The following is a 27,044-nucleotide window of genomic DNA, read 5'->3' as shown; positions in this document are numbered from 1 at the left end:
GACGGGGGAGACGAGGCACGGGTTGTCTGGAGGAGGTGCAGCCTGAAGAAGTGTCCGGAGGAGGGGGCCCCCAGGGTGCTGAAGACACGGCCCTTTGACCCAGAGCCTGGGCGGGACTCTAAACACAAACACAAACACAGACACACACACACACACACACACAGACACACACAGACACACACACACACACACACACACACACACACGGTCCTGGGACCCAGGGCGGGACTCTAAACACACACACAAACACAGACACACAGACACACAGACACACAGACACACACACACACACACACACACACACACGGTCCTGGGACCCAGAAGGATGCCCTGGAGCTGGGGTCTGGGGACCGAGGGGTCCCCAGAGAAACTTTATTGCCACTCTGCCCAACCAAGACCTTTAGGCTGCGTGGGGGGCAGTGGGGGACACGTCCCAGTCAGGGCGGGGTGCGGCGCCCCTCCAGCAGCCACAGCAGGAAGGAAAGGCGTGTTCAGCAGCAAGGCAGCTTCAGGTTAGACTCCAGGCAGCACTTCCCGAAAATTGGTCTCTGAGACCTCTTCCCTGAGGCACAGGCGGTGTGTGGGGGCAGGGCCGACAGACAAGCCCTCGTGGGGCCCAGCCTTTCCCGGGGAGGAACCCAAGGGCCTGAGCAAACCCAGCCAGACTTGAGAATCTTCTGGAGGGCCAGATGACAGCGTGGGGGATGGGATGTGAGGTAGGAGGCAGGTGGGGGCCCCTGGCCCAGTGGGGAGGGCAGGGTGGGCAGGGCGCGCAGTAGAGGGGTCTGAGGTCCGAGCCCTTGGCCGGGGCCGGGCCCTCCCGCGCTGTGGCCGTGACCGGCCCCCGGACACACTCCTGAGGCCACTGTCCCGTGTGGGGCCGAGGGAACTTACTGGGCCTGAGGCCTGGACACCGGCTCCTCCCTGGAGGTTCTGCAGAAAGGTCACCGCTTCCAGGTTCCCCGCTGCTTCTGCCTGCGGGAGGGAGCATGGGGGGAGGGGGCTGCCTCAGGGACGCAGCCCAGCGGCCCGGCCCCAACCACCCGCCCGATGTCTTCCCTGGCTCTTGCCACCCATGCCCACCACAGCTCCAGGCCCAAGGACCAGGATAGCAGGAGTCTGGGCATCGGGGGTGGGGAGAAGAGGAGGGGGAGCCAGTGGAACTGTCAGGAGGCCTTCCTGGAAGAGGTGGCCTAGGAGAGGGCAGTGGGGAGCACTCGTGGCACTCACAACAAGCAGGGCACTGCGCCCGTCGTAGCCTGGGCAACCCAGGTCGGCCCCCGCCCGCCACCATGACTGCAGGCCTTCGAGGTCTGCCCTGGATGCCAGCCTGGAAGGGAGCGGAGGGGGGGGTGCTGTCAGGCCCCGGGCGCTGCCACAAAGCCCGCCCCAAACAGCTGGCCCGGCGGCCAGGGCAGGAGGGCAGGAGTGCGGGGTTCCCTGGGGGCCGGCAGGGGCCTGGAGTCTGGTTCCAGCCAGCGGGGGAGTCTGTGACCGGGCCGAGGGTGCACACATGTGCACACGCACACACGCCCACGTGCAGGCCAGTTTCATGTTTCACAACACCGCTCTCCCTGGGCGGGGCCAGCAGAGGCAGCAGGGAGACACGGAGCCCCTCAGCGGGTGGCCTGGGCCTGCGTGCTGGGGTGGGTGCCCACTGGGAGAGGGACTCACTCGGGACCCTGCTCTGAAGGAGGAGGGGCCCTCCCCTCCTTCCTCTTCCTCCTCCTCGCCCACCCCCTGCCCAGGGGCAGGGCGGGAAGGGAACGGCAGGTGGGCTGGCCGGGGGCAGGGCTGCTGCGGGGGGAGGGCTATCCCCCCCCCAGGGGCCTCAGTGGCCCCTCCTAGTTAGGAGGCGGCAGCAGCCCCCCCCAGTGGTGCGGAGTTATTTCTGGGGTGACTCGTGCCGGACCTGTGGCCAGCCTCCCACATACTTGTGTCTCAGAAGGGCCCTCAAATCCAGCCAAGCAGCTCAGGCTGGACGAGCCCCCCCCCAGGCAGAGTCCTGGACGCCGTGGGACCTGGCTGGCTATCACTGCCCCCTTCTGCCTCAGTTTCCCCACTTGTCAACAGAGCCATCAAGGCCCACTTGGCCGTGCAGCCCTGAACCAAGTCACCCCGGAAGTCCCTGCAGAGCCACGGCCAGTGGTTGTGAGCGGCCCCTCCCTTGCTAGGTCCTAACAGACCCGTCACATTACGGGGCCCCTGGCCCCTGTCACCTGAGGAAGGCGGGGCGGGGCTGTCCCTGGAGACACAAGATCCGAGAGGGAAGCCTCTGGGGCCCAGAGGGGCCTGCCCACCCCACTCACATCTAGGACTGGGGCTTCCGGGGTCAGGGGAGGCTGGCACTGAGGCACAGGGGCGGGGGGGTGGGGTGCACTGGCTGGTAAGGATGAGAGGGCCAGAGCTTCAGGGCCTTCCTGTGAGCAGAGAGCTCACCTACTCCTCACTCCCGGCCATTCAGCCAGAGACCCCAGTGTCCGCCCCCCTCCCCAGGCTCGGGGGCTCTGACGATGAGGGCTGCCTCTGGCACCCCAACCCTGGCTACCACCGGCGCTCCGGCCTGGCCTCCTGGACAAGCCTCTCCTGCCCTCTGCCTCTCCCCCCCACTCCCGCCTTGGCCCTCAGAGCCAGCCTGGGGAGCTGACAGGTGACACTGCGCGACCCAGTGCATCAGCAGCCCCCCTGGGAAGGAGCTGAGCTCCGCAGCCCTGGGCCTGCTCTCCACCCGGAGACCTCCAGGGGCCCCCGCTCCCCCGTGCCCCAGCACCCCCAGGCCTGCCTTGGTGTCACCCAGGGCACCTGTGAGGGTGGAGCCACATTAGTAACTGGCTGCAGTGTGCCAGGGCTGGACGGCCACCCCCCTGCGGCTGGCTTACCAGTGACAGGGACCGGACCCCACCGCTGTGGGCCCACACTGGAGTCCATCCCCCGGGGGGGGGGGGGCACGAGACCTGTCGCCCAGCTTTCCCCCCGCCCCCCAGGGTGGGCTCTCCTCCTCTGAAGCCCCCCACCCTGCCTACTGGCCCCGTCCCACGTCCCCGCAGCCCTCACCTGCACAGCTCCGTCCCTGAGTCCTCCAGCTCCTCAGGGGACAGGGAGGCCCCAGCTGCCCGCAGCAGCCCAATGACATCCTGATGCCTGCCACGCACAAGAAAGAGCACTGACCGCCCGCCCAGGCGGCCTCAGCTCCAGCAGGGCAGTGTCTCACCCCCACCCGCCCGGCCCCTCAGCCCAAGCCCGCACCTGAGCCACTGCCCCCCACCACCGTCTGGGCCCCGCGTCGTGGCCGCTGCACCCCCACCCCCCGCCCGGGCCAATGCAATGCCCCTCCACCATTCCAGCTACCTTTCCAGTACATTGTGGGTCTGTGGGGTGGGGGCCGGTCTGAGCACCCACTGCCTCGCCCCATGCAGGGCTGTCCGCCAGCCCTGACTGAGCAGCTCCTCCCCCTGCATCCTGAGGCCCCCGCCATGGCCTCCCCCAGCCCTCCCTAAGGGCCCAGTGCACTCCTGGGAGCACCTGGGGACAGCCAGGCCCCCTACACACCGGTCTCAGGCAGGGCTGGGCCTGGGAAAACCGCGTCAATCGGGCCTGCACTCTGCCCTTGCAGATTAGGTGCAGATGCGACACTAGTGGATGAATGAGAACAGTAGGGCCCCCGTGTCTGTGGGCTTCCAGGGGCTGACCGGCCTGGGCCAAGCCTGGGTGTGCTCAGGAGATGGGGGTGAGAGGTCGGGGCGTGCGGGGAGAGAGCAGGGGGGTCTGGGGAGGGGGGCACAGGCAAAGGAACTGGAGGTGCGGAGGCAGCTCTCACGGAAGTGCTGACCAGGCCCCTTGCCCCGCAGTGTCCGTGTACTATAAACTGCATGGTAACCCCACTTTTAGGAAGCCTGGGGAGGAGGGTGGGGCTCCCAGGCCTTGCCCTCCCCGCCCTGAAGAGCCCTCTAGAGCACAGCAGGTCAGGTGAGTGAGGCCAGGGGAGTGAGGGCAGTGAGGAGAGCCAGCCAGGAGACCCGCTTGGGGGCGGGGCTGCTGGGGGGGGCGGGGCAGGGATGAGGGGGCGGGGCAGGGACAGTGAGCTCATCACTATCTACCCACCCGCAGCCGGGCCCCCTCACCCCCATCCTGGGAACCCCCCATGGCTCATGCTCACAAGAGCCTGGTAAGGAGGATGCCCAGCGTTCCCCTCACGAGGACGACGTGCCCACGCAGGGCTCGCACGGCCGGGGCGCCCAGGGTTTGACCTGCACTGTGTGGCCACCCCAGGCCCACACCCCCTCGGCATCTCTCCATGAGACGCACAAGCGCCCCCACACACGCCGGAAAGTAACCCAGGATCTGGCCGGCCAAGCGACCCCGAGGGAGAACCCCCCCGGGAGAAGCTGGGGGTCTGGGGGCCCCTGGGGTGGGGGGCCTGGGGACTGCTGCAGACAGAGTGAGACAACAAAGGGTGAGGAACGAAAGCTGTGACTCCTGCCCCCCCCCCCCCGCCCCGGGAGCTCTCACACCCGCGTTCCCATGCACGCAGCATACACTCTGGTAACTGCTCTGGGCTTCCGGGGGCCCGTAGGTCTTCCCAGCACGCTGCGAGCCCTGTAGGGGGAACGGGAGCCCCCACAGTGTGGGCCAAGCCCCTCCGGACCACCTGCTCCAAGGCTCCATTGTCGGCCAGAGCAGGTAAGGCCCAGCCCTGGAGGGGGGGGTGGGCAGGGGCCAAGCCAGCGGAGGACGTGTGGCATCCTCGGGCCCCAGTGCCGCAGGGGAAGGGGGCAGGGCCGGGCGGGGCGGGGCGGGGGGGTGGGGGACAGAAAGTCCTGGTTGGTGACTACCTGCTCATTCAGGCCTTTCCTCCCCGTGAACCCCCCCGCAGCCCCCCTGCGAGGGGCAGCACCCCCAACACGTGTGCGTGTCAAACAAGCCGCAGCAGAGGCCTCGGGGACCCCAGCCGCTGCCTGTGTCCTCTGCCCCTCCTTTGAGGACCCTGGGTATCAGGTGCCCACACAGGCTGGCCAGGGCCTCGAAGCCTCAGCAAGAGCTCAGCTCTGCAAGTCCCCACGGGGTGGGGTGCACACACATGCACGCACACACACGCACACATGCACGCTCAGCTAGGCCAGGACCCCTGCTTTTAAAAGGCCAGAGCTTGCTGGGTGGGGCAGACCAGGGATCATCTTCCCTCCGTCGCTGCCTGGGCCTGTCCCGCAAGGGCACATCCCAGCCTACCATCTGGCACGAAGGACCTGCTTTATACCTGTGACAGGCAGGTGCTGGGCCAGGGGCTTCTCCCCTTTTCCCACCCTCCAGCCCCTCAGGTGTCTGTGGATGACTTGGGGGAGCACATATTCGACCCCTTGAGCTTTGTCTACGTTTTTCTTTTCTAGAAACTCCGTTACCAAGGTCTTTGCTGGGCCTGCCTGGCTGAGCTTAGAGGTCACCTCCTCCAGGAAGCCCTCTCTGACCACCCTGCCCATTCAGACCTCCCTGTCTGGGCCCAAGCATGGTCAGTGCTAGTACCTGCCAGGTTTGGGGCATGTCAGGGGGCGGGGGGGAGGGGACTGGGGAGGCTCCAGGAAGCAGATGTCCTCAGCTCTGCCCGGGGAGGCTGTGTCACCACAGGCAGCCCTGTCTAAGGCAGCCGTCCCCAGGCCCACCGCCTGTGTCCCACGTACCTGCCCTTCACCGCCAGCAGCAGCGGGCTCAGTCCATCCTCATCTTGGGCGCTCACATCCACCCCTCTCTGCAACAGCATGGACACCACCTCAGGGTGACCTCCCCGGGCGGCCGCATGCAGAGGGGTCTGACCGTTAAAGTTCTCTTGGCTCAGGTCACTGCCCTGGGGGAGGCAAGGGCATGTCACCCACTGAGAGATGGGCAGGGTCGGCTGGGCAGGGTCGGGGAGGCCACGGAGAGGGGCAGGGAGGGGCGGGGAGGGGCAAGGGAGTGGCCCCAGGAGTGCAGGCCCCAGGCCAGCAGAGCAGGGCCCTGGGGGGCAAAGCCAGCCTGCGTTCCCTGCCCCCCCGCCCCCCGGGTGGCTGGGGCTGGTCCCCGAGGCGGCGGGGGCCTCACCAGCTCCACGAGCGCCCGCAGCACGTCCAGATTGCCAGCTCGGGCCGCGGCGCAGGCCAGGCCAGGAGTCAGGGCGTCACGCACAGCATCGGCCTCCTGGGCGGAGGACAGCGGCACCCCTGGGTCCTGAGCGCGTCTGCCCCCAGGGACACAAAACCACCTCCGGGCTCCTCACCAGCTGTGCGCCCAGGGCAGGCCGCCGCCCTCTATGCCCCATTTCCTCATCCGTCTCTATCACCACAAAGGATGTCAGGACAGAGTTGCAACGGGGCACCCATGTGGGAGCCTGGGAAGGGCCACCTGGCCCCTCACCTGGAAGGGGGTCCCCTGCACGCGTGGGCAGAGCTCCCACAGGCTGCCTGACCCAGCCCCGGGAATGCTGTGGGGTGTCCAGGGGCTCCCCAACACGCCAGAAGGCCGGGAGCCCAGCAGGGACCCTGTAGGGAGCCCACACCCCGCCCCGCCCCGCCCCCGCTCAGCCCAGCACCCTCCTCAGGGCCTGAAGCTACTGCTCCTCTTGAGCTGTTAAGGCCCGACACAGCCACCCTAGTGACAGGCCACGTGTCCCAGCCCCGGACCACGGCCCTCCCGGGGAAGTGGCAGTGAACATGGGCAGAGCTGTCCATCACAGACCCATCCACCCCCACCCTGCAGAGGGGAGACCGTCATACGTGGGGTGACCCCGGGCAGCCCCGGCATCCAGTGCTGCTGCCTGCAGGCTCCCATGCCAGGCCTGGACACCTCGGCCAGGGGGGGCGGGGGGGGCACCAGGAGGCCCCCAGCACCCCCGTGGGCCTGAGCCAGCCCGAACCCCTAACCCCAGATCTAGAAGTATGAGCTCGGCTCCCCTGTCCCTTCCAGGTGAAAAGGGAGCTCCCAGGTGCTGTACCCAACAGGTGCGGCCGTGGAGCCGGAGCCCCGGTGCTCAGAGCCCCGCCGACCCAGCAGCAGGTGCCCTCGCCGTCCAGCACCCAGAACGGGGTGCTCACCTTGATGCAGGCCTGCCACTCACAGGCAACCCTGCATCCGGGGCTGGCACTGGCAGTCGGAAGGCCTGGGCCAGCCGAGTGTGGCCCCGCAGGGTGAGGGACCCCCTTTTGCCCACCATCCACATGTTATCAGGGCTCCGCTGAACTGTGCTGGCCCTTCCCGCGTGTAGCCGCGGGCTGAATCCTGGCAGATCTCCCCGCCTGGACCCCAGCCCCCACACAGCGGGCAGTACCTGGCTCAGGCTGAGGAGCTGCGTCACCTCCATGCCCAGCGCGCGGACAGTCGGCGAGGGCCGGTGCTCGTCCCCCGAGGGCAGCGTCATCTCCCCGCGCAGGTCCCTGGCCAGCAGCTGGAGGGAACACAGCAAGGAGAGCCCTGCAGCAGGCAGACCACCGGGCTAGGCACCCCCAGGGCACACAGCGAGGGCTGCGCAGGGCCTCGAACCCCTCAGGCCAGGCCCCATCCCTCAGGCCTGAGCTTGACCCCAGCCAGGTCCTCACAGGCCGCCCCTACCCTCCCTTCTGGTAGCTCAGGGTCTCTCAAAGACCCCCTGTGGCCTCCACCCAGGCCAGCCGTGTCAGAGGCCCTTGGGAAGGGCGGAGGTCGAGGGGGTAGCCTGGGAGCAGACCGAAGCTCCCCGAGAAAGTGGAAGAACACAGTCTGGGCTTGGGGTTGGCAAGGGGTGGAGGGAGCCCAGGCCTCAGAGCTGGGAGGCCCCCATCCCTGCCTCTTCCTGACCCAGGCACACAGCCCACTGGGGTCCCCATGCCCATAGCCCAAGGGGCCTGTGCCCAAAGCCGAGGGGTGCGCACCTGCTTCCTGCTGCCGAGGCTCAGCCCCGGCTGGCCCAGCACGTAGGACAGCTTGGCCATGGCGGCTTCTGACGTCATGTCGAAGCCTGAGACGACGCCAGCTCCCGCCACGGCCTGTGGGGAAGGGGGTACGAGCAGGAAAGGGGGCGCCCCTCGCCCTGTGCCCCCTGGGCCCAACCCCTCCCCCTGCAGCCCTCCGCCCCCGCCCCCACCATGCCGGCCGCGTAGCCAGAGGTCACAGTGCCCTGAAGGCAGTGTGTGCAGTTGAGGATGATGAGGCCACGCTCGGTGGCCGCCCGAAGCTCTCGAAGCAGGTCCGGCTTGGTGGGTCCGTTCCCGGAGCCGAACGTCTCCATGACCACGCCCTTCAGGGGGGGCTGCAGGAAGGCCCGGACCTGCGGGGCCCAGAAGGACGGGGAGGGCCTTGGCCTCTTGCTCCGGCAACGGGAGCCAACGGGCCAGTCCTGCGCCTTCGGCTGTGTCAGGGACGCTGGGTCTCTGAGCAGGGGCTCTGCTCCCCCCCCCACCCGGGGGGAAGAGCCTTGGCCCCTGTGAAGTGTTTAAGGCTGTGGTCGGTATGGCGACGATCAGGACCCCCGACCAGCGCGCCCCCAGCCCGGCCGCCCCTCTATCCACCCTTTTATCTGAACCACAGCCGGGAAGCTCCCAGCAAGCTGGTGCCCTTGGCTCAACGCGCAGACACCGCTGCCCCTCCCCACCCGGCGGCCAGGCTCCACTCGGAAGAGAGTGGGCGGCACCTGGGGGCCACCTCACACACGAGTGATCCCCGTGGTGGCCCAGCGGCAGGGATGCACGTTTCCCCGCTCGGCAGTGCCCTGTGCCGGGCGCCGCTAAGTGGCCTGGAGGGACCATATCTGTCTCTGAATGGGCCACGCGGGTGGAAGCCAAGGGCAGAGCTGGGGCCTGGGGACCGCACCTCTGTGCCAGCGTCTCCCCACCTGGCTGCGCCCCCTGATGAGCCCCGACCCCTCATCAGAAATGCCGAGTTCAACTCCCTCTGCTTCTCCAGTCCAGACGCCCAGGAACGGGGAGACTAGATGCACTGCGGGCCAGTGCCGCCAGCCGGGGACCTGCTCCCACGGCCCAGGAGCCACGGAGACGGGCAACCCGCTGGCCCAGCAGCCCTCGGCAAGCAAAGCCCCGGGTCCTCTCCCCTGCACAAGCCTCGTGGGACGGGGGCGGGGCTGGGGAGCCAGCTCCATGGCTCTTAATCCTCCCCTCCCACCCTGCGCTATGGTGAGTTCTACAAATTTCCTGACGAGCCAGGCTGGGACTTCACAGCCCCAGCACGATTCTCCCAGAAGGGCCCTGTGGGGCTCAGCCCCGTTTACCAGGCAGCCTGACGCGCAGACACGACAGATGCAAGAGCTGCCCAGGCCCACGCCCGCCCCGCGGTGAGAGCCCTGGGCACGGGCACCCTGTCCGGCCCCACCACTGGCATCAGCTCCTGGAATGGCCCTCGTTTTTGAGACCAGCTCTTGGAGGGACACGCTCTGCCCCAGGGAGGCCATGCGGCCCAGAACTGCCTCCTTCTCTGAGGGTCTCTGCCCTTCGAGGGGCCTGGGGAGAAAAGACCCTCACAGACGCCAGGCTGCGAGTGACAGAGGACAGGCGGTGGGGGTGCGCACTCGGGGCGGGGCCCTGCTTCTCGCTGCAGGATGGGGGTTCTGGTGCGTATGGCCCCTTGGCTGCCAGGGACAGTGTCCGCGACCATCTCTGGTCCAGCCTCGGGGAGGCCACCTGAGCCACAAGCTCTTTCCTCCCGGCCTTCCATGGCGCCGGGTACGTGTCCCTGGTTTGCCCACATACCGTGGGACGCTGTCCTAGGCCAGGCCCGAGACCAGCGTGGGGGACACACAGTGGGGAAACCACCCCGTCTGTCCCTATGACCCACGTCCCGAGGCTGGCCACCAGTGCCCGCCAGGCCCCCCCTGCATGTGGGAATGTACCCATGAAGCCACGTCTGTCCAGACAGAAGAGCAGCCACGGTGCCCAGCTGGTCACAGCCCTGAGGCCAGGGTATGTGCCTCTGAACCCAGCACCCACACGTCACACTTGGTCCCGGCGGTGCCCAGAGGTGCTTTCAGCTCAGATACCCTCTGTATGATGGGCCACGTGGCCTCTGAGCCCAATCCACAAGGCAGGCCGGAGTCGGCGCCGTGTCCACCACAGTGGCAGCTGGTGGCCAAGGGGTCACGAGCAGGGAGCAAACGAGGGCTGGCAGAGCAGCCACAGAAGGAGCAGCCTTAGGGCCACAGCCCGGCCCTGCAGGACCCCCGGGCCACGTGCCACGAGTCCACAGGCGTCCACGCGGTCGAGCCCACGCTGCGAGTGAGGTGAGACCGGGCCCCAAAGCCTCAGCAGAAGAGGTGGGTGGGAGGGTGCAGGGCTCAGGGCCACGTGCGGCTTCAGCACTCAGAGGGGCCTGCGTGCCCGGGCCCACGGCGGGTGGGTGAGGGGCAGGGCAGGGCACGGGACGCAGGGGAGCGTGGAGGGCATGCGGGGCCCGGCGGGTGCCTACCAGGGCGGCGGGGATGCCGGGGTAGAGACGCAGCAGCCCCACGTCACGCTCCATGCTGCCGTGCACCACCAGCCGGTCCTTCCCTCGCACCTTCCGCACCAGCTCCCGGTTGACTGTGGAGACAGAGGCACATGCGTGGAATCGCAGAGCACCACCCCCCCAGCTCAGACGCCCCCGCACGCACTTGGCCCTGGCAATGCCCATGGGTGCTTTCAGCCCCTCTGTGCTGCCCGGCCTCCCGCTGGCGTTTCCAGGGCCCCGAGTTCTCTCGTAGCCGCCGGCCCAGCCCCGGCCCCCGTCTCGGGCACCTCCTGCCAGCCCCCAGCTCAGTCGTGGGAGGGCGCAGCCCCAGCCTGTGCCGGCTCTGCAGTGGCACGGAGTCCGGGGGGCAAAGGAGGACCCCCCAGGGACAGAGGCTGCCCGAGTCTGGCAGGGAAGGGTGCCCCCTCTGCAGCCACAGGCGGAGGAAAGGCGCTCCGGGCAGAGGGAACAGTGTGCGCAAAGGCCAGGAAGCACAGCACATGTGACGGAACTGAAGAAGCAGGAGGCATGTCAGCTGGACGCCGGGGGGAGTCAGGGTGCCACCCTCTGACCTGCCAGCTTCGCCTGCGCCTCGCCGGGCACCCACAGCCCACAGCCCACAGCCCGGCGAGCCCAGGAAGGAAGGAATGAGCGAACCGTGAATGAGTCTTCTGGGCCCCTCACCTCTGGGGAAAGAAAGCCTCCAGCTGAGGCCTAACCCTCAGGCCCTGTGGAAAGTGGGGGGCCAGATATTTGGGGTCCGCCCAGAAGGCCCGTCTCCCCACCGCTCTAAAGGTCACTGCTCTGCCACGACCAAGCCAGCAGAGGCCTCCCAAACCCGGGGGCACGGGGGGCGGGGGGGGGGGCTGGGCAGGGGCAGCGTTGGAGCCCCCAGGAGCTCAGCACAGGAGCCCGTTCTCTCAAGCCCTCGGCACAGGACGGCCTGTGGGGCGGGGGCCTGACGCTCCCTGGACTGACCACGGCCCATCTGAGGTAGCGAGTTATCACGAGATCCCTTAGTGAGCCCAGGGAAACCGAGGCCCAGAGGCCCAGTCGGGTGCAGAGCCAGCACAACAATGGTGAGAGGGCTCCCCCCCACCCCCCCCCGCCTGCGCAGGGGTGTAAGCCTGCCCGCCTCCTGCTGTTTCCGCCAGGCCGGTTTGTGTGTGATAATAAACCAGGGAACGTTCCGGACACACGCTGCCCTCTCCCGATGCGTCGAAGGGGGTGTGGGGGGAGGGGCGCAGCATCAATCAGCTGTGAGACGCGCCCTTTAATTTAGGGCCGAGCACCCCAGCTGGACCGGCAGATAAGCACGGGGGGGTGGGGGCTGCCACCACCCAGGAGTTATGGCTGCAGAGGGGCCTGACAGAGACAAAGAGAGCCCGCGCCCCCTCCCTGCGCGGCTGGACGGTGGCCACCAGAGCCCGCAGGGCCCCAAGGCCGTCTTCCCCAGAGGAGCCGAGGGAGGAAGGCGGGATGGCGTCACGCAGCGTGAGGCGACGGTGGCAGGGCCAGCTCCCCGCGCAGACGGCGGGGCCCCCGCACAGGAGGAGCCTGGGCTCCACGCGTCCCCGCAGCTGGTGGCAGGCCAGCACCACCTCTGCCCTTCTTGACCCCCCGGAACTGTCGATGACGGCCTCACCCAGGGAAGTGAAAACGCAGGGCAGAGTCCTGGCTCGGGCTGGGCTGGGGGCGTCAGCACCCAGCACCCCACGGGGTCGCTGGCCCCTGACAGCCTGGGCCTCATCGGCCCCCACGCCCCTCCCCCGTAGCCCTGCCTGCCGCATCCTGGGCAGAGCCCGGCGTTTCTCAACCCCGGCTGCCCGGACGGGCCGGGGGCCGGCGGGGGCAAAGGCCCTCACGCTCTGCACGGGCCCCCTGGCCAGCAGGAGACGATCCTGGCGGGGTCACGGGCCTGGGCCACCGGGGGTGGCATCTGCCCCAGGAGCCGGCCTCAGCCCTGCGCCCACCAAGCTGCGGGGCCCGGCCTGCCTCGGCGTGCCCCCTGCCCCGAGGCCTGCCCGGGCCTGGTGCGGCCCAGACAGAGCCCTGCCTTCCCGGGTGAGCTCCTCCCCTCCCGAGCCCCAGGTGGAGTGTGACTCAGGCCTCACGGGGGAGCCCGGCCTGCAGAGCGGCGGCCCACTCCCTGGTGCCCATCCCTTCCTTCCCCAGCTGGCCAGCACCGCCACCCACTGCAGCCGGGGAGCTGATCTGTCCTCCGGCACCAGCACGTGCACCACCTCCTCCAGGGAGCCCTCCTGACTGTTCACTGAGCAAGCGGCCCCCGCCTGGCTGCTGCCACACATCCCTTACACCCGCTCACACTCACGTGTTCCGTCTCGTGACCCCTGCAGGACACTGGGGGAAGTGGAGGGTGGGTGGGGGGAGGGTGCAGGGTAAGACCACCAGAATGGGAGTCAGAGCTTGGGCTGAGCCAACGCCTCCTGTGCACGCCTCTCCCACCTTGTGGTCCCTTGCTGCCCGGCAGAGAACCCAGGGGGCCGCCAGGCCGTGGGCACCACCGTGCTGGCATCCCCACGGCCCTGCACCCTGCTGGGACCCAAAGGCACCGGCAGCCTTCAGTTACGTGACCGGCCTGCCCGTCCCAGGAAAGGGCCGGCTCCTACCGGCTGCTCTCTGCGGACAGGCCAGCAGCCGCCAGACCCCTCCCTGCTCGGGGTCTCATCATCAGTCTTCCCGGAAAGACCCCCACCCTTGAAGCCCCCGCCTGTCCTAGGCCCGGTGCTCCCAAGGCCCTCCCCGTGCCGGAACATTCCAGGAAGGCCCTGTCCCTAGGAAGTCAAGGCCCTGGCCACCAGAGTCCCCTTCTTCCCCTGGCCTCAATCTGCTGGCCCTCTGCGGGCGAGGAGGCCGCCCTGCCCTCCGGAGGGCCCTGCGGTCAGGCAGTCCAGCCCAAAGGGCCGCCAGGTCCTGCTGGCGCTGGGCCCCTGCCTCTCAGGCTTCTAAGCCCCGAAGTCCCCCACAGCAACCCCCCCGCCACCACAGGGTCTCTGGGACAGGACCCCCACCCAGCTGGCGGGGCGGGGACAGGTGCCCAGGCCACCCCAGCTGTCAGGAGGAGACACGGGGCTGTGCCCACCGTGCTGTGCCCACCGTGGGCCCAGAGTGGAGGCTCCTGCGGACCCAGCAGGAGGGCAGCCCTGGGGGTGACTCCCTCGGGGTGAGTGAGGCCAGCCACCCTCACCGAGAACAAGGCAGAGACAGCTCTACACCAGGGAGGGGGAAGGGGGCCAGGAGCTCCGGGCTGCCTGCCGGGCCCAGGGGCCAGAGGACCCCCCTGCTGGTCCCAGGGATGAGGTCAGAGCACAGGAACCTCGTCCGGGGGACCTGGGTGCGCATGAGGGGCACAGCCTCCTGGGCTCAGGCCACAGGTCCCCCAAGCCTGCTCCTCCTCTGGTTCAACCCCCGGCTCTGGGCTGGCGCTCCCCCCCCTTGGTGTCCCGCGCAGGCTCCCCTCTCCGAGCAGCCCCCCACTTTACAGCCCAGGGCAGTACAGGGTGCTGTGTGTGCTCCCTACTCAGGGGGACGCTCCTGGGCCCCAGACAGTTTCCCGCCCGGCTCCGGGCGTGACACCTGGGACAGGAGCCCTCATCGGCCGGCCCTGCCCGGCGCCCAGCTTACGTGTGACGTCAGCACCCACAACGGCCAGAGGGGGCAGGTTGGGGGAGCAGAAGGCTGCGAACCTGCGCGAGTCCACCTTGGTCACTCGGTTGCCCCGAAACAGCTGATTCTGGAAGAACAGGCAGACCTGTGGGGGAGGGGAGAGGCAGCGGTTCAGCGCTGGGGAGCCCTGGGGCCCTCCGGCTCCCCCCTGCAATCCGCAGAGCACCCACTGAGGACAGCTTGCTGAGGTCACTCGAGGCTGCTCCAACAGAGTTCCTGCCCTCCTGCACCCACCCCGCAGGGCTGAGGAGAGCTGGGCAGGGGCCTGGCCGCCCCCATTGCCCCTCCGTTCCCACCTGCCCTCTGCCCCCATCCCTGTTTCTCAGGGAGCCCTGGTGAACTCAGCCGACCCCCACCACAGGGTTGGCGCTCCAGAGCTCAGGGGGAGGGGGTTCTAGTTCTGCGCCCCCTCAGCTGCTCTAGGGCCATCCCCTGGGGGAGGGCAGCTGGCACGGCGGCAGGGAGACAATGTGAACCGTGCTTCAGGGCGGCCACCTCTCCCTGGTGGGCACCCACCTCCCGGCACGGGGTCCCCTGCAGTGTCAGGTCTCCCCGTGCCACCGTGGGGAGAAAGAGGTGTTGAGCAGGGAAGGCCAGCTCCACAGCTGTGCTGGGTACAACCTCCTTCTACAGAAACCCACGCGCGCATACACGTACGTGAACACACATAACGTGCATAACGCGGAAGAAAACACGGCTCACTGCGAACAGCAGCAGCTCTGGGAGTAAGAGGTGGGCGGCTTCGCTTCCTTCTGTGTTATTTTCTGGGTTTTTCGAGGTGATGGCATACGTATGTACCAGGCACGTCTTCAAACCCTGCCTGAGGGCTCGCTTGCATTGTCACCTGAGCGCCCGCCACAGCCCCGCCTGCGCTCCGCTGGCCACGCCCCTGCAGCCCACGCCAGGGAGGGAAGCGTACCTCGGGGATCACGTACTGGCCGGCCATGAGCAGGGCCCCCAGCAGATTCTCGCGGCCATCGTTCCAGAGGGCGTGGATGGGCACCTGGGGGGGGGGGCCAGGGACGGGCTGAGGCTCACGCAAGGGAGGGGCAGCGACCGCGGCTGACAGCAGCCCACGGACCCCCCACCGCAGGACCCAGGGCACTGACCAGCCTGGCCGCCCAGAATGGGCAAGACAGGCACTGCCTCGGGGAGCTGCAGGGCTGAGCAAGAGGCCTGGGGTGCGGCCTGGGTCCCCCACAGCGCCAACTCCCCCTGTCCCCTCAGGAAGGCCCCCATGCCCACCCAACCTGGGACATTACCTGGGCGCCAGTAAGGATGACGGTTTTCTGCAGGTTCTCCAGCACGAAGGAGAGCACGGAGGCCGCAAAGGCCATGGTGTCGGTGCCGTGGATGACCACGAAGCCGTGGTACTGCCCATAGTGTCTCTGCGGGGGCGCAGCAAGCTCAGGCTGGACTCCTCCCGGGGACAGGCCCCCTCCCAGGATGGGCTTCCTCCGGGGGATGGGCCCCGTTCCGGGGACAGGCAGCTGGCTGCCCCCCCCCCCCGCACCAGAAAGAAAAGAAAGGGTCCCAAATGCAGAGGGAGGGAGTCAGAGAGGCACTGGTGGGATCCTGACCCAGAAGACACTGTCTGGGAAGCAAGCCTCTGCCTGGAGTCTCACTCCTCCATGCTCTCCCCCCCACACCCAGGACATCTTCCCTTCCTGACACCTCTAATCGCATGAGAGACCTGGCCTGGTGGGGAGGGGTCTCTGGACATGCTCCTAGGATACAAAGGTCCCCTCTGGACTTCCTGCCAGCGTCTCCCCCAGGTGATGCCCAGTCAGGGCTCCCAAGGACACTGGCGAGTCGGAGGACACACGAGAAGTGAGCATGGCACTCCAGGCGAGGGACGACCACGGCCTCCAGGGCAGGGGCCGTGCGGGAGCCTCAGCCTGCGAGCCCACGGTCCCGTAGGAGGGCCCAGACAGGGACACAGCGCTGGGCACAAGGCACAGCTGGTGCTGGGAGCTGGCAGGTGATCCGGGACACTGCCTGGACCAGGACTGGCCGGCAAACGTGGGGAAGGGCCCTTCCAGACAGAGGCACGCTGGGCACCTCTGTGAGGACACCCTCAGGACAGCCAGGGCTGGCCCGTGGAGGGTGGCTGGCCCGGGCTATGATTGCAAGGGCACAGATCCGGGAACCAAAGGATCCAGTCCCTCCTGAGGGGACCCTGAAAGACCAAGCCAGGCTGGCTTGGAACTGTGGCGGCTGAACTGTGTGGCGGGCTGGGGCACCCTCTGCTGGCCACACGGGGCACTGCCACAGGGGGGCCACCAGTGCCCTGAAGGCCCTGGAGTCTGCATGTGGCTGGCCACTGCGGCCAGGACAGCAAAGTGGTCACAGGCCCCAACCAGAGGACGCTGCTGGCCACAAGCCAGGGTAGCTTCCCCGACTATGGCCACAAACATGCCCATTGGCAGCCAGTGCCCCATTCAGGGACAAGGACCAGGCCCAGGACCACACACTGTCCTGCTCACAGTGAGAGGGGATGCAGCCCAGGAAGCTGAACTCCCCCCAAGGCTAATGAACACAAGCGTGTGACGGTGGCCAGCCCTCAGCAGCAAGGAAGGGGAGCCTGTGTGATGAGCCTCTGAGGCTTAAGGGAGGCAGGTGGGCCTGGAGGAGGTGGGGTGGGGGTGACAGGGCCCCCCAGGGAGGCAGTTGGGTCACAGGGCCAGGCCTGAGCAGGAGTGGGGGCTGGTGACAATGAGATTGGGCAGAATGGAGAGGAAAGCTGATGGAGGGGCGCTCTGGCAGCAGGTCCAAGGGGTCAACAGTTGATGCCATGAACCACAAGGCCTGTACAGGGTTCTGTGCCTTTTATGGGCCTCAAATCAACTAAATCCCCAACTCCAGGGCGGGCATGGGTAGGGTGAACAGAGAAGGGTGGGCCAGGCATGCAGCCTGTCAACCTTCTAGGGAAGCAGCGTGCATCCCAGCCCAGGATACTAATTAAGACAAGCCAGTTACAGGCACAAACCAGGGCATGTATCCAGATCATTTCCTCACCAGGAAAATGGACATGGCCCTCACTGCCCATCCTCTGCCTGCTCCAGGGAAAGGGCCTCAGGAGCCTTGCAGCTGTGACTCAACGATCCAGCACTTTCCTGAAGCTGCCATCCCAGATGCTCTCAGGCCCCAGACCAGGCAGGCAGACCCCATCAGCACAGACCTCAGGGGAATGCTCCCGCAGCATTGGCCCCGCCCAGCCCACGGGCCCCGCCCATAACCCCAGCCCTGCCCACTTTCAGTCCCGACCATACACAGCCACGCCTACACACTCCCAGCCCCGCCCACACTCTCAGTCCCGCCTACACCCAGCTCCGCCCACACTCTCAGCCTTACCCTCACAGCCCCTCCCAGTACACAGCCCCACCCGCACTCTCAGCCCCGCCCACATTCCCAGCCCCGCCCATACATAATATCCGCCCACACTTCCAGTCCCACCTGCACTCTCAGCCCCGCCCAGTACACACAGCTCCGCCCACACCCCAGCCCCACCCAGTACACACAGCCCCACCCATACCACCAGTCCTGCCCCGTACAAACAGCCCCGCCCATACTGCCAGCCCCACCCACACCCCAGCCCCACCCAGTACACACAGCACCGCCCACATCACCAGTCCCACCCACACTCCCCAACTACCTCGATGGTCTGGGCAATCTGAACCCACTCGGTGATGGTCATGTCACTGGAGTCGAAGAGGGGCTGGCACTCCAGCACCGTGTAGATGACCCTCTGGTCAGGGCTGGCGGGCCTGTGGGAGGCAGAACAAGGGCTCCCACTCTGCCCCCTCCTCCCTTGGCCGGCTGGGCTCTCCTCCCCCCAGCCAGCCCTCCTCCCCCGCCCCTGCACCCAGGGGCTTCTTGCCGGGGGGGGGGGGGGGGGGGGGGGGGGGGGGGGGGGGGGGGGCTCTGCATATCCACAATCTCTCAGCATCCTGAGTACAGGACCCAGCCTCCCTTCCACCCAGAGTCCCCAGGAACAGGGGCCCTGGTCCTCAAGAGGGGTCAAGGCTGAGCCAGGACAGGCTGCTTCCCAGTAGTGTCACCTTCCCAGGACGGCTCTGAGAGGGGGCCCAGGGCCTGGTCCTCCGCGGGCCAGCAGACGACCCTGGGAGGAGAGTCTCTGGAGGGAGGTCAGTGACCAGGAGGCCATGAAGGGCACCCAGCAGCCTTGGCTGAGAGCTAAGAAACAGAGAGAGCTTTACACTGGGGGGAGATGGGGGCTGCCTGGGCCAGCCCCTGCCTCTCTCGATGGGCTTGGGTCCCCAAGTGCCGAGGGCCAGGGCCTGCGGCCCCCCAAGGTGGTGGGAGTCCGAGGCTCAGTTGAAAGGGGCTGTTGGTCACTTCTAAAGCCATGAAAGTGCAAGACGACACTAGCGGCCACAGCCTGCCCCTGGGACCTGCAGGAGCCGTCCGTCTCAGGAGAGCCCTACCCGGGCTGGGCCCCCAGGAGCCCACACTCACGGCAGCACCAGGGTGTCCTCGGGGAGGCCAAGGGCCCGGGCGTGGTCCTCATCATGGAACATGGGCAGCGTCCTCAAGACAGCGGCCAGGCCCCTCCCAGGGACGAGCACTGCAGGCAGAATCCAGGGCAGGGGGAGCGTGGGGTCAGGGGCCAGCAGACACCACCAGCTCCTGTAACCGCTGGCCCCTCCCTCCCCATCAGGGCATCTACCCAACACGCCGTGGGCCAGGCCAGGGCAGGGGTCAGGGATTTGGGGTGGGGGAGGGGGACAGAATCCAGGGCCCTGGTGAGACGGGGCAGCCGTGCCATGACTGGCTGAGAAGGCTTCCTCCTGTGGAGCCCCAGGGGCTCTGGCCACTCCACCCAGGGCCTGCCCCAGCCCACCCATCTCCAGGTGACCCCATGCTCCTAGCTGAGGTTCAGGGGCCCAGGCTGGCACCCCCCTTTCATCACAACGCAGCGCAAGGCACCCACACTTCCCCCACCACCTCCCAGAACATCCCACACTAACTCCTGCCGGCAGACAAGTCCTTTGCCCCTCCTCCTTCAAACCGGTCGGTATATGCTTTGCCCCAGCTCGTGTCACCACCTCCAGGAAGTCCTCCTTGATGTCCAGGCCCTGGTGCCCCTCCCGTGCACTCCCCGGTGGCCCCTCCTCCCTCACTAGGCTGTGTGACCCCTCTACAGCCCAGCCCAGGCCCTCTGCCTGCAGCCTCCATGTCCCGGAAACCAGCATCTAAGGCTCGGGGCAGAAACGGTGTGTTTTAGAAAACCCTCAAAGGTCACAGGCGTGTTTGCCAGGAACAACCCCTCGGCAAAGGCTCCCAGGCCTCAGGGTCCTGGTCTCCTGTCCCTCCCTGCTCCCTACCAGCACCATGACCTTGGACAGGTCAGCTAAGTTCTTTGGGCGTCTCCCACACGCCTGGCCATGCTGGGCACCTGGGCAGTGACAAGGACATCGGGGTCCCCGTCCTCGGGGCTGAAACGAGGAAGGAAGACCCTCAAGACCGGTGAGTGGTCACTCCTGGCCGACAGCCTTGTTCCCGCCTCGCAGCCCACCAGGCACATCCGGCCCCCGCTGCCACCTAGCGGCTTAAAACAGCACCCCTTCCTCACCCTGCTGCCCCGGCCTCGAGAAGCCTGGGGGGCTCTGGTGCCGGCAGGGCTGTGCCCTCACCGGTGGCGCCGGGGTGGGGGACGGTCTGCCCGGGCTCGCTCGGACTGGGGGTGGAATTCAGCTCCACGCTACAACTGTTTCTTTGCTGCCTCTCGAAGGGCGGCGGTTCTCAGCTTCTAGAGGCTTCCCGGGCTCGGGCCCCGGGTTCCACACTCACAGCCAGCAGCAGCTTTCATTCTCATGCTCTGATCTCTGACTTTGCCCCCGCGTCGTCTCCTCCCTTTCAGGACCCCGAAAGCTCGCTCACCTCACCCACGGGACCCCTGCCGCTCGGCCCTTCCTCAGGCCACCATGGGAGTCGGTCTCCACAGCGGCCAGCGGCCAGGCTCCCGCCGCTGAATGTGAACCTGTCGTCTCCTGAGGGCCAGCAGCTCAGCATCAGGCCCCGAATTTCCAGCCCAGCACCCGGGCCTCTCCCGTCCCTCGAGCCCGCCGACGCCCTCCTGCCCGCCCTGCGGCTCCCAGCAGGGGCGGCCTCCCCGCCCATGGCCCTTTGAGGGCCACGCAGACGGATCGGCTTCCCATGGCCACTTAGCACACTTCCCCAAACAGGCGGAAAGTGGCACAGCGCTGCTCTGCCGCCACACAGCGTCTGTGGGTCAGAAGCCTGGCCCACCCCGCGGTCAGCAGGACCACACCCCTACCCACTCGGCTTTGCTCAGCTCCCTCCGTGTGTCCGCCTGCTGAATGCCAGGCCCCTGGCCCCGTGGATGCTCCTGGGTGTTCGTGGCTCCGTCGCCCCCGCCCGAGAGGGAGCCCCGGGGGAGCCCCTGCCCCGCACGCGCCCAGCGGGGCCTCCACACACGTTTACTGCAGGAGTAAACAAGGCGGGTTTGCAGCTGCTTAAGGAAACACCAGGTCGATGGGGCTCAGGAGACAGGACATCAGCGCGCCATCGGCAGCCCGGCCACACTCCCAGGATGCCCGGGGCATGGCCGGGGCCCGTGCCTGCCTCCACACAGGCCCGGCTCCCCAGCCCTGCCAGCATCGAGGACAGACCTCCAGATTCCAGGCACGGAGGATGGCTCACAGCCCCCAGCCCCCGGCCCCGGCGGCCAAGCTCCCCCAGCCCCTCCGCAGGCTGACAAGTGGGCCCCAAAGATGCCTCCCGCTCCCCAGGAGGAGCAGAGCCTCTGCAGCTGTGATGGGGTCAGGCTCTGGAGCTGGGGGGCATGACACTGGGTTATGCAGGTGGGGCCTAAGGGTGGCAGATTGGACACACGACGGAGGCAGCCACGGGACAGGCAGAGAGGCGTGGAGGTGTGGAGGTGCGGTCGTGAGCCCCAGTGACTGGGCCACAGCCAAGGAGGGGCTGGGACAGACCCCCGCTGCCCGACGTCAGATGCCGGCCTACGGTACGGGGGGCCATGTGTCGGAGCAGCCCCAGGACACTGCACGGCCACTTGCTACCCCAGCTCCTTGTGGTGGGGGGGGTGCAAACCTGGGGATCCACATGGTCTGGGTTTCGTGGGACGAGCTGATGATGTGGGTGGCCACCTGCACCCACGGCCAGGCTGCCGACTTCCTGCTGCGGTGGGGGGGAAGCGGCAGGGCCGGAGGACCCCGAAGGGTGGGCTCCCGCCACCCCCGCCAGGGACACACGTGTGTGGCGTGGGCAACACGGCCCGAGAGACCCTCCTGCTCTGTTCTCTGCGCAAAACCCACCACAGCACTGCCACGTGGAAGGAGCGTAGGAAAACGTGCAGCCAGAAAATGGCGGGGGGGGGGGAGAGCTACGAGGAAACTTCAGGAAGTTAAGGAACAAACTTGGGTTTGTGGTCTCCTGGTTTTTTTCAAACGAGTCATTCGTTATGATTCCCTTAATCATTCCAAGTCAAAATCTGCTCTCACACTGAGCTCTGACTTCATAAATTGTATTAGTTTTCTCAACAAGCCCCTCCCCCCCCCCATAAAACCAGAACCTGCCCCTCCCAGCCTCGTCCCTGGGCCACAGCAGCAGGCAGCCAGCCCCGGGCGGTGAATGCTTCGCAGCTACTGCCAAACTCCTCGTGTCTAAGGGACTGCGGGTCCCCCGGGGCCTCCTATAGCTCCGGCTATAAAAACGTGAGCATGCACGCTGGTCAGAGTGGCTAAAATGAGCAAATCAGAAGACTCTAGATGCCGGCGAGGATGTGGAGAAACGGGCACCCTCCTACACCGTTGGTGGGCATGTAAACTGGCGCAGCCCCTCTGGAAAACAGTGTGGAGGTTCCTCAGGAAGCTAACAATAAAACTCCCCTATGACCCAGCAATAGCACTGCTAGGAACTTACCCAAGGGATACAGGGGTGCTGATGCACAGGGGCACATGGACCCCAATGTTCACAGCAGCACTCTCAACAATAGCCAAGACATGGAAAGAGCCTAAGTGTCCATCAACGGACGAATGGATCAAGAAGATGTGGGTTATCTATACGATGGAATACTCCATGGCAATGAGAAAGAATGAAATCTGGCCTGTGTAGCAACATGGATGGACGTTGAGGGTGTTATGCTGAGCAAAATAAGTCAGGCAGAGAAGGACAGATACCGTATGTTTGCACGTATAGGAGGATTAAGAGGAAACTAACGGAGGACCATGGGGGAGAAGAAGGGGAAAAATAGTGGGGGAGAGGGAGGGAGGCAAACCATGAGAGACTCTTGAATGCTGAGAACCAACTGAGGGCTGATGGGGGTGGGGGAGAGGGTAGAGGGGGATGCGCATGGGGGAGGGCACTTGTGGGGATGAGCACTGGGTGTTGTATGGGAGCCAATTTGACAATAAATTATATTAAAAACAAAAAACAAGCAAATGTGAGCACGTGAAACTGGGTTCAGGGAAGAGGTCCAGGCCACAGGCTCAGATGCCACGTTCGGTGACCGAGGGGCTGCGACACGGCCCTTATCGGCGCCGCTGAGCTGCAGGATCCCCTGTGACCCCCACCCCCACCCTGGGCTGCCCCCAAAATTCTGCTCATCTGCTGTTCCTGTGAGGGACAGGGGGCAGCAAGCGGGGGTCACACGGGGCCCGGGGTTCCTCAGCGGGGTGGGAGGAGCCACTCACCCCTGGGCTGGGGCCCTCATCTGACGCTGCTTTCATAATGCCCCTTGACCTGTGACATCCTTGCTGGGCTCAGAGAAGGGATGGGTCCAGGGGCGTCCCTGGCTGCCTCAGCCTCTGGCCTCCGCACTGTCCTGGCCTGTGGCCGTGCGCCCTGCTGGCTGCTGTTCACGCCCTCCGCGGTGACAATCCAAACAGTTTTGCTGTGGCCGGCCTGCTTCCCTCGCCGCCCGCTGCCACCCTCTCGAGACTGGAACCCCGTCAGCGGTGCCAGGCGAGTTAATCATTGATACGGTCCCGAGGTCAACGACCCCCACAGGGTTTGGAGAGGAGGGCCTGCGAGGCCTGGCACGTCCACACAACCCTGTCGTGCTCACGCCCCGGGTGCCGCCCTCGTCCCCGGATACCTCTTCAGAGAGCAGGCCTGAGGGCCGTCCCTGGTCTCAGGGGGACAGGGGTATGTGACGCTAGAGGGACAGCAAGGACCAGCCCCCGCATCTCTTCCTCCTCTGTCCTCTGAGGTCTCAGCCCTGGGCTCCCTGAAGCCTTCCTGAAGTTGGAGACCTGGGGACAAAGCAGGTGACGAAGGCACAGGAGGAGCCAGGAGGCACCACCCAGGCCCAGGGGACAAGGCGCCCCAGCCAGCACGCGCACCGCAGCTCGGAAGTCCCCCAGGGACAGGCTGGCGGCTCTGAGCTGCCTTCCGAGCCCAGGAAGGCCCCTGCTGACCTCGCCTTTGCCAGGCCAGAAGGCCGTGGTGCCAGAGCAGGTTCTAGGGTATTCTGGAAGGTTCCGCCCCATCTGTAGCCCACCCCCACACCCTCTTTCCTGAGTCAAGGTCTCTAGTTCACTTCTGAACATGAGACTTCACAGCCTCTCCAGGAACAGCGCTGTGGGAGTGAGCCACAAGGCTGCCTCGGAGGACGGGCTGGGGAGGCCAAGCGCCATGCCGAGGGGAGGTCAGGTCCACCCGGCCGTGCAGCCTGGACCCTTGCGAACCATGTGTCGACCTCAACAGAACTGCAGCTGGCCACGTGCAAGCCTGGAGGGCAGCGTTCGGGACAGGCCAGGGTCCCTGGCGGCCTGCCCGGGGCGGCACCCCTCTCTCAGCCCAGCCCCCACCTCCTGGCCCCTCCCGCTCTCTCCCACCGCGTCCAGCCCCCGGGCCCTCAAGGGGGGCCACAGCCACACACAGGGCCCTGGCCTCACGGGCGCCCACAGCCCTGCAACTTCTCCCCAGACCGCCTCTGTGACTCGAAGCACGTGCCGCTGCTGGCTTAATGTCAGCCCGTCTCGGCTTGTGACGGCCGAGGGGCCACAGCAGCAACCCCCCGCCCCTTGAGTGCCGCCCGGGGCCTCCAGGCTTCAGAAGTCCACCTGCGAACTAATGAGGCCGGAAGGCACAGCGGCAGAGGGCTGGCTCCCGGCAGCCCAGGCAGGGGCGCTGGCGGGCTGGGACCCCCGCAGGACAGGGCTCTGCGAGGAGCGGGCCCCCAGGAACGTCTGAACCCACCGTCCATGTCACAGAGGGAGTTAACAGGGCCGGAGGCTGGAAGAGCAGCTGTTGGAACCCCCAAGAAAACACCAGTGGGAAGGGGGGGCCAGGTGAGGTGGGGAGAGACGGAGGGAGGCTGAAGGACCCGCCAGGACAAAGGACATGTTCTCCGTTAGTCCTGGGGGGCAGGGGGGAGGCCGAGGTTCTGAGCCAGGGCGGGGCGGGGGCGTCAGCTCTAGGAGGGCCCCGCAGGGCCCACTGAGCGGCTGACCCAGGCGTGAGCACAGGGGGCTGGAGCAGCAGCGAGGAGCCGCCCGCAGGGCAGGGGGCCTGGGAGGAAGGGCCAAGTGCCAGCCCGCGGGAAGAGGGACCCTTAGGGACAGTTAACTGGCAGACAGCAGAGAGCGGTGGGAGAGGTTCACAGATGAGGCTGAGGGTTCGTGCCGGCCACCCTGGGCGAGGCTGGGCATCCCACACATCACCGGACCAGCAGGAGCCCTTTGGGGAGGGTACAGACAGCGTCCTACTCTCCTGGGAATGCCAGAAGGTTCCGGATGCTGGTGCACAGCCATCCTCTTCCCACTGCTTGGGGCTCTGGTTCCCCAAGCCAGTCCCTCCCTGCAGGTGCTCAGCCCGTGCTGATGGCGCTCCTGTCCGGGTGGCCGTGAGCTCCAGGGCGCTGGCCCAGGCCCTCGCCGCCCCTACCCCCTCTGGGGTGGCAGCCGCGGGGGCAAAGACAAAATGTACAACTGCCCAAAGCCACCTCCTGCCCCTGACGAGTCCGGAAAGTGTGATGCCGCCAGGAGCCCTCACGCTGGGAACACTCGGCGGAAGGGGTGGGGTCAGGTGGCCGCCCCTAACAGTCCCTGGGGAGGGCCGGGACTGCCCAGGCTGAGACCCCGTCTTGTTTGTCCAGGAAGAGGGGGGTCACAAACCGTGGGGCCCTGGAGACCCCCAGGCCCCTGCGCGGAGGGGTGGAAGAGGGGCTCCGTGCACCCGGGAGGGCTGCGACCTGGGAAAGGCCATGGACACAAAACGACCCCATTCCCCTCCAAGCCCCCGACTCACCGCCGCCCTCGTTCCGCATGCCGATAGTACCGCCGGTGTAGATGGCCAGGAGCCGCCGCTCGGGCTCCAGAGCGCGCGACATGCCGATCTGGGACCAAAGGGCCAAGGCGACCCTACTGAGGGGACCGAGGGGCGGCGCGGGCGCGCCCAGGGTAGCCTGGCGGGGAGGAGGGGCGGGCCGTTCAGAGGCGTGCGCCCACCTGCCTGGGGGCGCTGCCGGGAGCTGGGTGTGCCCTGGAGGTGGCGGGTCAAATCCGGGGGCGGGGCCGTCCGGGGGCGGGGGGCGGGGCCTGAGCGGCCCGGGACTGTCGGATATCCGAGCAGTATCTGCCTGGGTGTTGGAGTGGCTGTGACCTGACACACAAGCCACGTGCCCTACAGTTGGCCTAGGGGACTCCCCGCGGCGTGGGGGGGCGCCCTCCCCTCCCAGGCAGCTCCCACAAACCCCGGTGTCCAGCAAAACCATAGCCCTGCAGGCCACACCCTCGGTGTCCACTCCTGGGGGGGGTGGGCAGGCAGAGACGCAGCCCCCTCACTCACGTCTGGGAGCAGGGCTGGAGGGGACCCGTCCAGGGCTAGGGCCCACACCCTCCGGCCTCGGCAGCTCTGGAGGCCAGGGCGGGCGGGCAGGCGACCACAGGATCACGGCGGATACCCTGACTGCCTGACTGCCGGGGCTCCCGTCCCCACCCCTCCCCCGCCAGGCAGCTCCTCCCCACCCCAGCGACTCCTCCCCAGCGCCCCCTCCCATGGGGGAAAACTGCATTGTCTCCGCAAGGAGCCCTTGCATTCTGATTTCCACTCCAGAGGAGCTACTTTGATAACTTCCAACAATGCAAAAGTAATTCGTGTCTAAGCCCCAGCAAGTGAATTCTGTCGTCTGCTTGGGCTGGAGGCTTCAACAGCACAAACCCACTCCTCACCGTCAGGGAGGCTGAAGTCCAGGGTCAAGGCGTGGGTCAGGGTTTCCTGAGGCCTCTGCTGCGGGTGGGGGCGCCCCCCGCCTGCCGCGTGTGTTGACATCTCTTCTTAGGAAGACACTGTCATGCTGAATCAGGACCCGCCTAACGGCCTCAACTCCATATTCTCTGTAAAGGCCTGTCTCCAAATACAGTCAGGTTCTGAGGGGCTGAGGGTCAGGCTTTGCCATGTGAATCTGGGAGGAACACAGTCCAGGCTCCCCCCGTCCCCCCCCCCCCCAGCCAAAACCGCTGGTTTTGCCTCCATTTGCACATTCCTGCGGGAGTTCTGTGTCTGCTCTCAGGCTCCTCTTCGAGCGGGTCTGGACACCCACCCGGCCCCCCGTGTTGGGGTAAGTGCGCTGCTCTGTCTGCAGGGGCCACCGTTCACTCATCCTTTGGGGAAGCCACCGCCTGACCACCCACTGCCAGCACCCAGGAAACAGAGTTTGGAGCCTGGGCAGACCTCCCCTTCCGGGGTGTGGGGCTGGTCCTGTGCAGGGATCACGGGGTGCCGGGCCCCAGGCCACCCAGCCGCTCTGCCACACTCCTTTCCTGTTCTGCTCAATTGCATTTCTGCTATAGCTCCCAATGTCCCCACGGCTGTCTCGTTAACCATCTCTGCCTATGGGCGTAAGGGCCTGGTATGCCTCCTCAGGCCCTGGGGACCTGGCCCCACTTTGGATATAAACCCAGATGTGACCA

General features: G+C 66.9%; 1 protein-coding gene across 2 annotated transcripts; it reads right to left on the bottom strand.

The window, feature by feature from the left end:
* Positions 1 to 336: 336 nt before the first annotated feature.
* Positions 337 to 25,547, bottom strand: ASPG (asparaginase). Of its 2 annotated transcripts, XM_039255785.1 has the most exons (16): positions 25,381 to 25,545; positions 18,601 to 18,709; positions 17,777 to 17,888; positions 15,384 to 15,509; positions 15,041 to 15,124; positions 14,080 to 14,206; positions 10,414 to 10,526; positions 8,084 to 8,266; positions 7,872 to 7,985; positions 7,292 to 7,408; positions 6,070 to 6,165; positions 5,673 to 5,836; positions 3,055 to 3,141; positions 1,231 to 1,330; positions 895 to 975; positions 337 to 562 (listed from the first exon to the last, which is right to left on the bottom strand). In XM_039255785.1, exons 1-16 carry the CDS (start codon positions 25,460 to 25,462, stop codon positions 509 to 511), a joined length of 1,749 nt encoding a protein of 582 aa, XP_039111716.1. In that variant the 5' UTR covers positions 25,463 to 25,545; the 3' UTR covers positions 337 to 508. The 2 variants fall into 2 exon arrangements, 1 of the variants encoding a protein (XP_039111716.1); XR_005532406.1 differs by lacking the exon at positions 1,231 to 1,330 and having other exon boundaries at positions 498 to 562; positions 25,381 to 25,547.
* Between the last annotated feature and the right edge of the window lie 1,497 nt (positions 25,548 to 27,044).

The sequence above is a fragment of the Hyaena hyaena genome, unplaced genomic scaffold (assembly GCF_003009895.1).
Source record: "Hyaena hyaena isolate Hyena2069 unplaced genomic scaffold, ASM300989v1 scaffold_546, whole genome shotgun sequence".
NCBI lineage: Eukaryota > Metazoa > Chordata > Mammalia > Carnivora > Hyaenidae > Hyaena > Hyaena hyaena.
This window is presented reverse-complemented; position numbering and strand designations above follow the sequence as displayed.